This window comes from Calypte anna, chromosome 1, assembly GCF_003957555.1.
Source record: "Calypte anna isolate BGI_N300 chromosome 1, bCalAnn1_v1.p, whole genome shotgun sequence".
Classification (NCBI taxonomy): domain Eukaryota; kingdom Metazoa; phylum Chordata; class Aves; order Apodiformes; family Trochilidae; genus Calypte; species Calypte anna.
The window spans coordinates 175,905,179-175,919,984 of record NC_044244.1 but is presented as its reverse complement, the minus strand read 5'-3'; the positions used below and the strand labels follow the sequence as shown (position 1 = coordinate 175,919,984).

The following is a 14,806-nucleotide window of genomic DNA, read 5'->3' as shown; positions in this document are numbered from 1 at the left end:
TAGTTTAAGGCTTGATGTAACTTATAGTATTTCTTAATATAACAAAGTCTCACTGAATCATGATTTTTATTCCTATGCATTAGGACTACCATATATATATTTGTTGAAGTTTCTTGTTAAATTTAATTTTAAAAATCTCCTTTTTTTGTTCTCATTTAACAGCAGAACAGTGCACACCATACTGATTAGTTATTTAGCTTACACACTGGCTTGTGCAAAGCATCTCAGTGTCCAGAGTATTTTCTTGCCTTTAAAAGGGCAAGAAATGCTTGTAAGCAATTTCCTTTTCTTTGTCTTCTAATTGTGTAGATGAAGTAATTTTTGATTTCTGGAAATGTTGTGGAGAACTTAGGTTCAACAAGACCAAGTGCAAGGTCCTACACGTGGGTCAGAACAATCCACACAATCAGTACAGGCTTGGGGATGAGGTTTTAGAAAGCAGCCTTGCAGAAAATTACTTGGGGGTGCTGGAGGACAAAAAGCTGGACATGAGCAAACTGTGTGTGCTTGCAGCCCAAAAGGCCAATTGCATCCTGGGCTGCATCAAAAGAAGCGTGGCCAGCAGATTGAGAGAGGTGATTCTGCCACTTTGCTCTGGTAAGACCTCACCTGGAGTATTGCATCCAGCTCTGGAGCCCTCAGTACAGGAAGGTCATGGATCTGATGGAGTGGGTCCAGAGAAGGGCTGTGAAAATGATCAGGAGGCTGGAACACCTCTCCTAGGAAGCCAGGCTGAGGGAGCTGGGGTTGTTCAGCCTGGAGAAGACTCCAAGGGGACCTAATAGTGACCTTCCACTATCTGAAGGGGCCTGCAGGAAGGCTGGAGATGGACTGTTTGCAAGGGCCTGGAGTGATGGGATGAGGGGCAATGGTTTTAAATTGGAGAGGAGTAGATTTAGATTGGATGTTAGGAAAAAAGTCTTTACCGTGAGGGTAGTGGAAAAACGGAACAGGTTGCCCATGGGGGTAGTTGAGGGCTCACCCCTGGAGATATTCAGGGTGAGGCTTGACAACGCTGTGAGCAACCTGATCTAGATGAGGGTGTCCCTGCTTACTGCATGGGGGTTGGACTAGATGACCTTTAGAGGTCCCATCCAACCCAAATTATTCTATGATTTTGTAACTGTAAAGTTTCAGTTTCTAAAAATAATAATAATGTCAGCCGAGTCTCTTGTTGAATCTCAAAGAAAATTTCAAACAATTTCCCTTTTCAAAATGCTTGTCATCTTCCAGTATATTCCAAAAGAAGACAGTGCATCTTTAAAAACAAATCCAGCAAGATTTTTGAAAGTCAGCCATTGGATACCACCTTCCTGGCTTATGAATTTTCATGCTTAAACATGTTCTAGATAAAGCTGTTCCTGAGACTGCTGTTCTTCTCTCAGTCTTCCTTTTTCTTGACAGAAGTTAACTGAAACAGCTGGTGTAACTGGGATGTGAAAACTTTAATTTGGCTTGAATGAGGTTAAAATCACACCACCCACCACCCCGAGTTCTAGATGCTACTAAGTGTTCAACACACATTATTTTGACAGAACTAGGTATGCACAGCTATCCTGACAATCCAGAAGAGCAGAAACTTCTAGGAGTGAGATTTAACAAGCTAGTTCAGTTTTATTTAGATAACGTTTGAAGCAGTAACTGTTGTGCAGGTGGGTGGTTGAGCATTAAATTTTCTCTTGTGTAATTACAGGCTTTATTTTTTTACAATTTCTTCTAAAGTTTTGTCTTGTTTTTTGTTTGGTTTTTTTTTTCCCCCAGTAAAGCTTACCATTAGTCCTAAATAAAACCATTAGCCAGTGATCCACAAATTTTCATCACAGGAAATTTAAAAATGTTTATTCTTTGTCCCTTATTACACTATGTAACTGTACACTTGTGAAGTGTACTGCATCTTTGCAGTAGGTGCAAGATGAAGTTTAAATGAAACTTACCTCTGGCCTGGCACCTCCATGAGTGTGCTAGTAAAATCCAACTCATCTAACCTATAATGGGTTTTCCACATTTCAAACTTTCAGGGGAAATGCAACTTAAAATTGATGAAGATTGCAGTGCTTCAGAATGTGTTAATATCCTGTGGTGGTCTAGATTCTGGATGCATTGTATCAGAGTCAATTTGGTGGACAGGGTGAATTGCTCAAAGTGGTTTTGAATTTTGAAACTGTTGACCATTCCTTCTAGCTGAAAAGAATGATTTGTTTTGATAATTTCCAGTTATAACAGCAATCTCTTATTTCATGGGGGAGGAAAAAATCTCTACAGTGATTGCTTTCTAGATGGTCTTCAGTGTTGTAGTGGGTTAATCTTGTCTGGCTGCTGGGCACCCACCCAACTCCTCTGCTCAACAGAATGGGGGAGAAAACAAGAATGGATCAGGTTAAATATGGAGATAATGCTTACCAATAACCATAAAGGGCAAAACAGGCTTGACTTGGAGAGGATTAATTTAATTTATCGCTAATTGAAGCATGAGCAGGGTGTTGATAAACAAAATATGACAGCTTCTTCCCACTAGTTCTTTTTTTCAGATTTAACTTCCATTTTTGGCTCTTCTGCCTTCCTTCTTCTGTGTCAAGCCTCACAGGTGTGTCAAGGCAGAGGGTTTGTGGGCAGTTCACAACTCTTTATCTCTCCCACTTCTTTCTTAAACCTTTTGCCCTGCTTCAGTGTGGATCCTAACCATGGGATGCAGTCCTTCACAAACTTCTCCAACACTGGTCTTTCCCACAGGCTGCAGTTCCCCAAGAACTGCTCCAGTGTGGGCCCCTTCTCATGGGATACAGTCCTTAGGAACAGATTGCTCCAGCATGGGTCCTCCACAGGACCACATGTCTTGCCAGGAGCCTGCTCCAGCATGGTCATCTCTCCACCAGCTGTAGTGGGGATGTCTGCTCTAAGGTGTTCTTTTTGGGGGACAACCTGTGTTACTGTGCTCAGCTCTAGGGGAATCTGTTCCAGCGCATGGAGCACCTCCTCCCTTTCTTTCTTCACTGACCTTGGTGGTAGAGGGTTGTTTCATTTTTTTCACATCTCAGTCTCGCAGCTGCAGTGCAGCATTTTTTTAGCATTTCTTAAATACATTATCACAGAGGCTCCACCAGTGTCACTGATGGGCTCAGCTTTGACCAGGGGTGAATCTGTTTTGGGGCTGACTGAAACTGGCCCTGTCTGCCACAGGGTCAGTCAGTTGTCTTCCTACAGAGGCCATCTGTGCAGCCTTTCCTCCTACCAAAACCTTGCCACATAAATACTACACAGATGTTCACTTTCAAACCCTAGACCTTGGATGCCATGCAAGCTTAGAGGCTTTGGTTGCATGTCCATTGGATGTATCAGCTGGAAAGTTCATCTTAACCATAATAGGAGTTTGAGTCTTAGAATTACTTCAAAACATGCTCCAAATAGGCCTGTATCACCATGATCCAGTCAGGTTTCCTCTACTGTTGATCTGATCTGACAGCTGCCTGCCACTGGGAAAAGGGAGTTTTGTTCACTAGTTCCTTAGTTCCTGTTCCTTTCTGTCATGTAGCTTTGGTGCTTACCACATGCTTTTCTAAATCAATTAGGCTTGCTTTTCTGAGTTGATGAGCTTGGTTGGTCCAGCAAAATATCTGATGGTTTGATATATTCTCAGATTGAGGGGAGCAAGACTCCCTTCTGCTGTGATGAGCTGCTAAAATGAATTTAGTTTAGCCATGTAGCATCATTCCACCTGGAAGGCAGAATGGAAGATCTGTGTCAAGCTGTAGAAGAGTGAACTTGGTTACATCAGCACCTGTAGTGTTTTGAGGAGTCCTAGGCTCACTGTTGGGGTGTATTAAGAAATATAATGAGGATAAAGGTGGCATCACATTTTTCTGGGAGTACTAGGAAAAGTAACTTCATTGAGATTTGTTCCCAGCTTTTAAATTATCTGTTTTTTATAACATCTGCAAGAATGTAGCACTCCGTTCAGCTATCTTGTAAACATAAGGTACAGAGAAGATGTCAGAAACTTGGCTTTTATGTAGCTATTGAGTTGGGCTGCCTATCATGCATGCTGAATTACAGCTTATTATGTTCACTCTATTCATACTTTTCCCAGTTTCTAAAATAAAGATGTGTTGTGCAGTACAAATCCTTTACAAATATTCTTTAAATGTCAACACCAACTTTTTGTTTCTTCAACTATTAGCAAAGATAAAGCCAAATCTGTAACTTAAATGGTTATTGTGGAAAATGTGGACTGAGAATACAAAACTTGTTGGGACGTTTTTGGGAGGTGGATGGATGAGTATATTTCATGTTCTAGTTCTCCTTCCATGTAGAATAACCTTGGCTTGGCCAAGTAAGTCTCAGTTACAGAAGGTTACACCATCTTCTTACAGAATGTGCTTCTAGACCATCTCCTCTTGTGGCTTCTTGTTCATTTTTATTTCTGATGTTTAACTTCTGAGAAGCTTCAAGGAAAGCTTCAGTATTCAATAGGAAAAAAAAGCCTGACTTGGTATTCAGGGGAAAGTGGTGACTGTGAGGAAGTGTTTCAAACTTTTAAATAAGTAAATAAAACTATCAAGGCAGTGGCCTTTAATTTCTGTTGTGTGGTGGTGTTTCTTTTTTTGTTTTGTGTTTTTGGTTTCTATTACTTTCTTGACTTGTAGCTACCCTTATACATTTTTTCTTCTGAAATTCTCATTATCCCAACACATGCTCTCTGGCTTTTTTCACTGTCTGTTGTATTAATTGCTTTCATGTAAGTAAAGCTTTTGGTTCAGCTTACTTCTCTGCAGCAGTGGAACTTTGCATAGTTTAGGATGGATTAGGTGACAGCTTGCATTTGCATCAGTTTAAAGGGTCTGGGAAGCCAAGTATAACTGAGTTGTTTTCATAGTTGGAATTTAGGAAGATGATACCATTCCTTATCTGCAGTCTTGTGCTAAAAAATTTGCTTTATGGAATAAAGAAAAGGCTTTATTTGGTCTACTCTATTCCTGTCTGTGCTTCGTTATATATCTGCTCCTTGTATGGCAGTACTGGCAAATTAAAATTAGTGATGTGTAACACTTCAACAACACTGCAATTTAGACTTTTGGGGGAATTGTGCTTTATTTAATCATTTGGAAAACTCAGTCTGCTTCAGATGTCTGTTCTCACAGAGTCTAAAAATCCAAGCTTGCTAGGATTTAATATTACCAAGTGGTGGTAACAGTTCACACAATAAGATTCTTGGTTGCATCTCTAAGTGTCAGGATCAAACCTGTTCAGGAATGAGGGGTTTTTAACTGTGTACTTCTTGAAAAATGTATTGTTGCATGGGACAATCTACCTGAATAGATATGTCCTACAGACAGCATTTTCTACTGAAAACAAAATTTTCCAGCAGGTTTAACTATGTATAGGTTTTGCCTGCATATTTTTAGTTGAATTTTGTTTTTAAAAGTAGGACAGGTAAGGTAAACATAAGCCAGCTGAGCAACACTGACTTTTTATTTTCTTTCCACAGTTTTAAAATTGTGAAATCATGGCTCATTCAAAGACGAGAGCCAACGATGGAAAAATCACATATCCTCCAGGAGTCAAAGAAATCTCTGACAAAATATCTAAAGAAGAGATGGTGAGAAGGTTAAAGGTTAGTAAGCAAGTAATTTTTTGCAGGTTGAAGTTTTGTACATAAAATTCTCAATGATCATATTACTGTATTTTTGACCTGAAATTTTTGTTTTTTTCTTTTGGGCTTTTCTGTGCTCAGAGCAGGAACTTTTGTCTCTTGTGTCTTCTGTTCTACCACTCTCTGGAAATGGCTTTTCCAAAAATGTTTAAATAATGGAAAACCTGAAGATTAGTAATAATTTTGGAAGTAATATGAATGTCTGAGAATACATTCCTTTTGAACATTTGTGTTTGAGTTTGTTATAAAACCCACTTGATTCTCATTATTTTGGCCTGTATTGTAATTAAAGGCTTTAATTACACTGCATATTTCTGTCTCTTGAGTTTCTTGACTGCATTATTTGTCCCAACTCTCTAGGAAGGCTGGAGAGATTTGGAGGATAATGATGTTAATATAGTTCTTTATCTATCCATGTACTGTCACAGAAAGACAGGCCTGGTGGTGTTGTGCAGAAGGAATGCCTGCAACTTGTGCTTGCCCTTTGAAACAGAAGGGAAGAGATGTGGGAGAGGAAGCTTAAGTATTCTAACAGCTGGAAGAGCTTAATTTGTAGTTTGTTTTCTTAAAATCAGCTGGAACTACTTGTAAAGGAAAGAAAACCCAATAAAACCCTAAAACAAGGATTCTTTCTCCCCTCCCCTTAGTAACCTGTCTGTGCCTTGGGAATGGGGCAGATAGATTTTAGTCAGGGTAGTGCATGCATTCTGTGATATTGGCCAGAAGATAACATTTTTAACTGAGAGACTCCTAGCAGAAGAAAGTCAGCATCTCCATTTTATTTTTTCAGCTTGTGAAAATACAGAGTTCATACAGATACTTTTTCTTCTATAGTTTCATTTCATTTTTGGCATTGAATATCTAGTCCCTTCTGTTCTGTCATCTTAATCTGTCTTGTAGGAGAAGTGTACTCTGCATAATGTCTTGTATTTTTTGTCATCTGTTATTATTGCAATGCATTCTTTAGTACTTGGGCAGGGAGAAAACCACACTGTTTGCTTTATGAAAGATTGGCTGATGTAGGCTACACCAACAGGGTATGGACCTCTACAGTATTAACATAATTTCAGGTGCTAAAGACAGCAGTTGTTGGGTGAATTATTATTAGCTTCTTCATTTCTCTGACTGCCAAATTCAGAATCCATTTTCCATGGATTTTATTTTAATTTGCTTTTGCTGATTGTTGATGACAATATATTAAGTAAATAAAAATTATATGGAAACCTGAGCATAAAATGGAAAATACTCACTGTGATTTTATATATTACCATAACCTACGAACACAAATTTAAGAATTCTCATCCACTCCATTTCCAAGTTAAAATAGGAGCAGAAGGAGCTAGAAACTGAATGGTTGGAGCTGTGATCTCTAACATTGGAGCTATAAGCTGAAACTGGAAATGATGAATAGTGTGAGGCATTTTTTCCCCACTTCCCCATCATACACAAGAACCAAGAAATCATCTAATGAAATATATTACTATTAGACCAGCAGTCTAGCATAATTTTCCTTAAGTTATATAACTAAATTCCAAAGATTATTACTATAGAAAGATACAGGAGCCAGAAAAATTGAATGGGTTAAGAAATATGGGCCACATTTGGAAGATGAAGCTCCAGGAGTATTAACCAAGATGGTCTGAGTCTCTTTTCAGGCTCGGGTATCCTCTAACCTATTGCTTTTCAGGAAGCTAGGAAGGCACGCTATAGAACTAGCTTGTGTTTCTTTGGTTTTCTTTGAACACTGTGAAAGATGCTCTGAAGACAAGATGACTGATTTTGTTGTCCTGACCAGTATCAAAATTCCTGTTTTTTCACGGAAGAGCATGGAAGAGAAACTGGATGTTCATTTCCATGCTTGAAAACCATGCTTGTTGCAAGAACTCTTGTGTTACCTGAATATTTATTAATTGCCTTGTTAATTATGTACATCCAACTACTTTCTCTAGAAGTGAAAAAAATTCTATTTTTAAAAGTACTTTAATAGTGTGTAAGGGTTTCATGTGGTTCATCTTGTGTCTCAGTGGGGAGGACCTAATTTTTCTCACAATGGAAGTTATGTGTGTGCATAAGCCATCTTCTGTCTTCTGGTGAAGGATTCTAATATGCTTGAAAACTTCACAGCTGCTGTGATCCTAATGCAGAAGCCCTTATTTTTTCAAGTAGGAGCTGTTGCTACCAGACCACTTAAAAGTAAATTTTGGGGAAGAAAAGATTAAAAACTAAACTATAGTAAAGTAAAATAATTTTTAGTGTTCTGGGGTTATGGGCTTTTTTTTTTGGAGGGGTGGGGAGGTGGCTTTTTTTGGTTTTTGTTGTTTTTAGGGAGTTTTCTTCTTTGAGGAACTTATCTTTCATCATTACTCTCGAAAAATATCTCTTCCTGCACTGGTGAAATAAATCAGTGGAGGTTTTGACTTCAAGTCTCCAGGCTGTTTAAGCGCTTATCTCCACTTTGTTGATTTTATTCAGAGCTGAACTCCTTAAAATTACTGTGATTGAAATAAGAAACTGCACAAAACCATGGTTACTTTGTTAGTAGTTTTTTTCTTTTAAGCAATTTTGAGACTATAAGAATTCTCAGCAACGAGCAGTTACTAATTATGTCTCTTGCTTTTTGTTCTGCTTAGGGTGTTAAGTTCTGGGTGTCCCAGTCTGTTTTTTTTCCCTTCTATTTTTCTTCTATAGACTTTAATTAGTGGATCCAGATAATAGTGGGCATTTTAATCTTATCAGACAAGATGTATGTTGTAGGGCTGCAGTGGATTTATAAATGCTTCTGAAAGTATACACCCTGCTTCTGGACAGCAAAGGGGATAAACTTGTCTTTAGAGCAGTAGTAGAGAAAAAAATGGAATTGAATGAGAATAGAAGGAAAATAATTTTAGTCCTATATAGTTTGGGGTGGATTAAACTTTTTGCATAAAGTTCTGCTGTTTTCCATTTTTTTTCAGTGAATGGCTCTAATAGTGAATTCTATTATATATTTTGAGTTGTCCAACTTGATTATGTCATTTCTGAAGTGAAGAAAGTGAAGTACTGCAGCCAGGATTTCAGTAACTCTACTGAGACTGTTGGGTTGGAACAATTGATAGAGAACTTGACTAAATTTTTCCTGTCCCCGAAAAAGTAAGATGCTGGTTACTCAGTTAAATATTACTGCATTGCTAATAATGCTTCTAATGGAAGGTGTGCAAAATCAGGAAAGGAACTTTGATTAAGGATCCATTACACAAAGTACCTCATGATGTCTGTGTCTTTTTTTAGATGGTTGTGAAAACTTTCATGGATATGGACCAGGATTCTGAAGAAGAAAAGGAGCTCTACCTAAACCTTGCTTTACATCTTGCTTCAGATTTTTTCCTCAAACATCCTGATAAGGATGTACGTTTATTGGTAGCGTGTTGTCTTGCTGATATTTTCAGAATTTATGCCCCTGAAGCTCCATACACTTCACCAGATAAACTAAAGGTAAATTGAATTACTCTCTTTTCTCCCATAATTTACATAATTTATTATAACTTTATAATGTATTTTAATTTTATGTGATTTATTCTTTATCCCTTCCTCTTATTTCTGGTTCAGCCTAAGCAATCCAAGATTATCACTTGATTCTGGGCTAGGAGTGTTCAGTCAATCCAAATGTTCATCCAATAAAGTGATATATTCTACATCTTTCAGTTCCTTGTGGTGTTTTGGATTCATATTGAATATAAATATTTTATTGAACTTCATTGTGATTTACAGGTAGTGTTACTTTAGAAATACTGATCCATCTGTAGCTTTTATAATATATCTCATAACAGCTAATTCCTTCAGTTGGTAGAATGCCCCTGCTGTTTCCTATTAAACTATGAAGAGCTGGTCACTGTATCTTTATAGATAGTCTTTATTGAAACAAGAAGTATTTCTGTACAGAGTATAATTAATTCTGATGTGAACTGTAAAATTTTGCAATTACAAACATCCCTGATCCCACTAGATGGAGATGGTTGATAGAGAAATGGCAGGTTTGAAAAGGTAGTACAGATCTACCCCATTTGTTTCAGAAAAATTTCATTTTAGATGGTGGGGGTTTTTTCATCTTTTTTCAATAGAAATCTAACTCTTTCCAACTCACAGAATTAAACTACTTCCCTTACACAGTCTATATCTAGAGTGAAGAACTGACTCTTAGGAAGAAATACTGAAAAAAAAGCATACTTTCTTGTTTCCCTGATTTAAGAGTGTGTAAGGGCTTTTTTGTCTTGGTTTGTGTTTGTTTTTCTGCAGTAGGGTAAAAAGATGGTCGTAATGGAAGGTATATCTATTACAGTGGAAGAAATAACTCTATTTCTGATCTAGTAGTTGCATCAGAAGTGCTTCATAAGTAGGGCAAACACAACAATTTCAGTTGTAGAGCATCCTTTGTTACCAGATATACTGGATAGATATGTAGGTATTTCTTTGCTATGTTTTCTTAATTCTGAATTGCTTCCACCTCTGATTATACACTATCAAGTTACCTTGTTGGTTACACTCTCTTCAACTGGTGATAAATGCTGGCTTTCTATACCATGCTATATTTAAATCTGGTTTTGAGGTGTCCTTGTTTGTGGTCAGTTTTAAGTATATATTTTCCTTTGTTAGAGGATTTTTTTCTTTTTCTGTGTTTTCCTTTGTTAGAGGATTTATTTCTTTTTCTGTGTTGGCCTAGCAAATTATAGTTATCCTCCTTACATTATTTGATCTATCAAATGCTACTAAGCTTCAAGTTTTATAGTGTATGATGTTGGAAGGCTTAGGTTACGGATCTCATACATGCAGTGTAAGCATGCTACTACTACTTGGATGGAGCTCTGACCAGACTAGGAACTTTCACCATCAACATCCAGCTCTGTAACCTCTGTAGATTTTAGAATTCGGTTGCTTGAAACATATTTTGATAATTAAAGAAAGGATGAACAATAAAGACTTTTACTTGGGGCTGTTGAGGTGGGCGTTTGCAAACCAGGTTCTGCTGAACACAGCATTTGTGGTTGCAGAACAAGCTTTGATACAAATGCTGAAGAGTTCCCTCTAAAGAGGTAAGGGGAAAACTGCTGCTTCTTGGGTTACATTTATTCTAGCAACTGCTCCGGTGGGTCAAGGGTTGGACTAGATGATCTCTGAGGTCCCTTCCAACCCGGCTAATTCTATGATTCTATGATTCTATCTTGGCACTATTTTTATCCAGTATTTATGTAATTTCCACACTGCAACTTCGAGTCCTTCTTAGTATGTTTAGTACCAAAGCTGAAGATGGAGAAGGGAAGTGCTGAAAGGGATAATTTTTTGAGAGGGGAAAACATAAAATTTAAGGTCTTGCCCTTGCTTCAGAATCTGTTTAATTTATGGATCATGCAAGTGAGATACTGTGAGAAGGAATCAGAACTTGAGGTTTCTCTCTTTTATGTGGATCTTCAATAAGAATCTTACATTGCATGCTGACTGTTGAAAGAGATTTGATAACAGGGATGGAAAAATGCCACAAATAGCCTAAAAACAGAACTGGAGCAGGATTATTCTTCTGGGAACTGGAAACTTTTAAGTTCCCAGTCTGGAGAAATTCTAATAACTGGCATATGTCAAAGAAAACTACTTGGACGAATGGAGTGTCTGCCTGAGTCGACTGAAATGGAGATGTTTGAGTGTGTATGGTAGAGCTTGGACATCTGAATGTGTTTTGTGGTGAAAGTCAGATGCTTACTGAAGCCATTATGTGGTTAATTGGTATCTCAATGATCCACAAAAAAGCATTCAGTGTTCTTCCTAAAGATGTTTTAAGAGTTTGGGCTCTAATGTAGACTTGCTTTATGAAGTCTGCTTTATTTGAAACTACATTGTCCAGTTGGACAAAGAGCTGCTACTAAGAAACTGCAACAACTTTGTTTTATCCTGTGTTTTTAGTTTATAAGTGTATGTTCAAATAGTATGTTCTGTATGCTAAACAAAGGGAAAAACTATGGGTTGTATTACACTATTAAAAATTTACTGAAGGTATGAGTTGAGTTTGTCTTGCATCCTTTAAAACAGGAATAGGAAAAAGGAAATAAAATTAGGAGTAAGTTATTACTTTTTCACATTATGCCATTATTATTTGTGAAGAAACCCTATGCTAGATGTTGTGCCTTATGCCCTTTATTAATATATGTATTAATGTGCAGTTCAGTGATGTGTACTTTATAAAAATTAGGAAAATTAGTTTTGGTCTCAAAAGAGTCTTTGAATCACATTTAGTAACTAATTACTGCATACTGAGCACAGGATAAAAAAGTAAAGATACTTTGTTAAATGAACTAATTGAGATTCATATATACAAGTAAATTTAAACAATAATTATACCTAGGGCAGAAGTTGTTAGATGAAATAGTTTTTATACTGGGTGTTGGTCATTTTCTTGGATGCTTCCTTTTCACTTTCATTGAATCTTATCCCTCACTGAGGCAGTTCATCTGTCTTTTCTAAATTTTACATCACCTTTTGGTGTACCACTTTTTCATAACTTATTTTGGATGGGCTGCTGTCCTGCTAGTGGTTTAGACTCTACTTTTTAAGGGGGGATTCTTAAGACTGGCTTTTTTCTTGTGAACCGAATGCTTTTTAGTGGTTGGACTCCATTAAACATGTCCTTTGAGCCGTGGCTCCTGAGTTAATTTCAACTAAATTGTCTTAATTTGTGTGCTCTCTTAACTATCTGGAGTGTGAACCAAATTGCAATTCTTCTGATCATCCTTATCTAACACTTCAAATGCAAAGCCTTGATCCAAATTCAAACATTAATGTAGCTGTATCTCTGAAAAATGTGCTGGCTGGATTTTTTTTACCAAGAGATGATGAAGTCATAGAATCATAGAATCATAGAATTGGCTGGGTTGGAAGGGACCTCAGAGATCATCGAGTCCAACCCTTGAACCACCGTTGCGGTTGCTAGACCATGGCACTGAGTGCCACATCCAGTCTTTTTTTAAATATCTCCAGGGACGGAGAATCCACCACTTCAGTGGGCAGCCCATTCCAATGACGGATCACTCTTTCCGTAAAGAAATTCTTTCTAATATCTAACCTAAACTTCCCCTGGCACAACTTAAGTCCATGCCCTCTTGTCTTGTTGAAAGTCGTTTGGTAAAAGAGCCCAACCCCCACCTGGCTACACCCTCCTTTCAGGTAGTTGTAGAGAGCGATGAGGTCTCCCCTGAGCTGCCTCTTCTTTAGGCTGAACAACCCCATTTCTCTCAGCCTCTCCTTGTAGGGTCTATGCTCGAGTCCCTTCACCAGCCTGCTTGCCCTCCTTTGGACCTGCTCCAGGACCTCGATATCCTTCCTGAACTGGGGGGCCCAGAACTGGACACAGTACTCAAGGTGTGGCCTCACGAGGGCTGAGTACAGGGGCAGAAAAAAGTCATATGTAGTGCAAGTTTAATTTTTACCTAGAACCACAGTAAATGTTTGGTTTGATGATTAGGGCTGGATTTTTCTGGTTGTAGAGTAGAAAAAAGGAACCCTGTTCTCATCTTCGGTCAATCTCATTATTCTTGAGCAGAGTGAGGGGAAATAGTCCTTTGAAACTGTTAAAAGTTTTCTAGACTACTCTGGGATAGTTCATTTTTTTGTTTTCAGGGTTAACTGCAAAACTTTCTTGTCTCTGTTATGGAAAGGTTATATATTTTGAAATTTATTTGATTTATATGTGAAGTGTTAAACAAAATATTGCAGATACAGTTGAGTTTTTGAACTTTTCCTGTTGATCTGTACTTCTGAATCTTTTGATTTAATATAGTAGTTATAATTTCCAGCTGTCAATTACCTGAATGTTAAAAGCATTAAAAAAATACACCTTCTCTTTCCATTTTGTTCATAATCGACTGTTTGTTCCTTACAACTTGCTTGAAATTTTACACAGTAAAACTTTTTCTGAAGAAGTCTTCTGGTTCTGAAAGTTGATGAGGAAAGTAGGAGAAACTTTGCTTATTAGTTTTTGAAAGAGATTTGATCTGTATCAGTTGAATAAAGATAGAGAAATGCACAAACAGTGCCCTGTAAACATATAATAATTCTCTTGGTAAAGCTGCCATTGCCTGCTGTTTTATCCTCCTCCTATTGAAACCTATTGCAGTATAAAGTAATAATGTAAAATTCATTGTCCTTCTGAATAACCTTTTGACTTTTGCAGCGTATCACCCAGCTGCAGCTCTGCTGGTCAGCTTGGATGTTTTCCTTTGGAAAAAAAAAATTGGCACTGGAGAAAGAGGTTACTTTCTCAACACCTTAAAAAAACCATGAAGTGTTTTGAAATTAGTCCTTGATATTCTCTGTCATGTTCTGTAGATCATTTTCTTTTGAACAGTGAAATAGTGTGTCTGTCATTGCTGAATATTTTGTAGTGAAGAATAATACTAATATAGGTAAAATATAGGTATTTTGGTTTCGAAACTTTTTGCAGTTGACTAAATAGCTTTTTCTTTTTTCCCCCCAGGATATATTTATGTTCATAACAAGGCAACTTAAGGGTTTAGAAGACACAAAAAGCCCCCAGTTTAATCGATATTTTTATTTGCTTGAGGTAAACATTATAACATTTCATAATTACTCTTAAATGTAGTTTTTCAAATTAATCTTTTGTTAACTACTCATTTTATTCTTTCCTGTCCACAACAGAACATTGCTTGGGTCAAGTCTTATAACATATGCTTTGAATTAGAAGACAGCAATGAGATTTTTACACAGTTGTACAGAACGCTGTTTTCAGTAATAAAGTAAGTATTGTTAGCCCCAATTATGATATATTATTGCATGGTTGAGGTCATGTTTCTAACCTAAGTGTTCAGTCTGTTGTGTGGCTTTTAGCATTAATGAGCTTAGTCTTGTAATACAGTTTAACTAAAGATAGGAGAATAAATACAGTACAACACAATTTTGCCAGTTTTAATTGAAGACACACTGCAAAAAAGTGGGGTTTTTTTTCTGAAAAAACTTGCTTTGATGGTCTTTTACTGTGTTTATTCTGTTATTGAAATTGAAAGCAAATGGTGCAATATGCAATTCTAAGGAATTGGCAGTTTTATTGCTATAAAAATGTGAGTCAGATAGTAGTGGACACTGGAAGATACTGCTAGAGATTTGTATCATGTGCCCACCAGG

General features: G+C 37.3%; 1 protein-coding gene across 3 annotated transcripts in view; it reads left to right on the top strand.

The window, feature by feature from the left end:
* Positions 1-14,806, top strand: part of PDS5B (PDS5 cohesin associated factor B) — a 113,113-nt gene that overhangs the window by 17,120 nt on the left and 81,187 nt on the right. For all 3 annotated transcript variants that reach the window (XM_030446688.1, XM_030446680.1, XM_030446695.1), the window contains exons 2-5: positions 5,483-5,608; positions 8,915-9,118; positions 14,142-14,228; positions 14,324-14,421. In XM_030446688.1, the coding sequence (XP_030302548.1) occupies positions 5,501-5,608; positions 8,915-9,118; positions 14,142-14,228; positions 14,324-14,421 (497 nt within the window). In that variant the 5' untranslated portion in view covers positions 5,483-5,500. The remainder of the gene's footprint in view (positions 1-5,482; positions 5,609-8,914; positions 9,119-14,141; positions 14,229-14,323; positions 14,422-14,806) is intronic.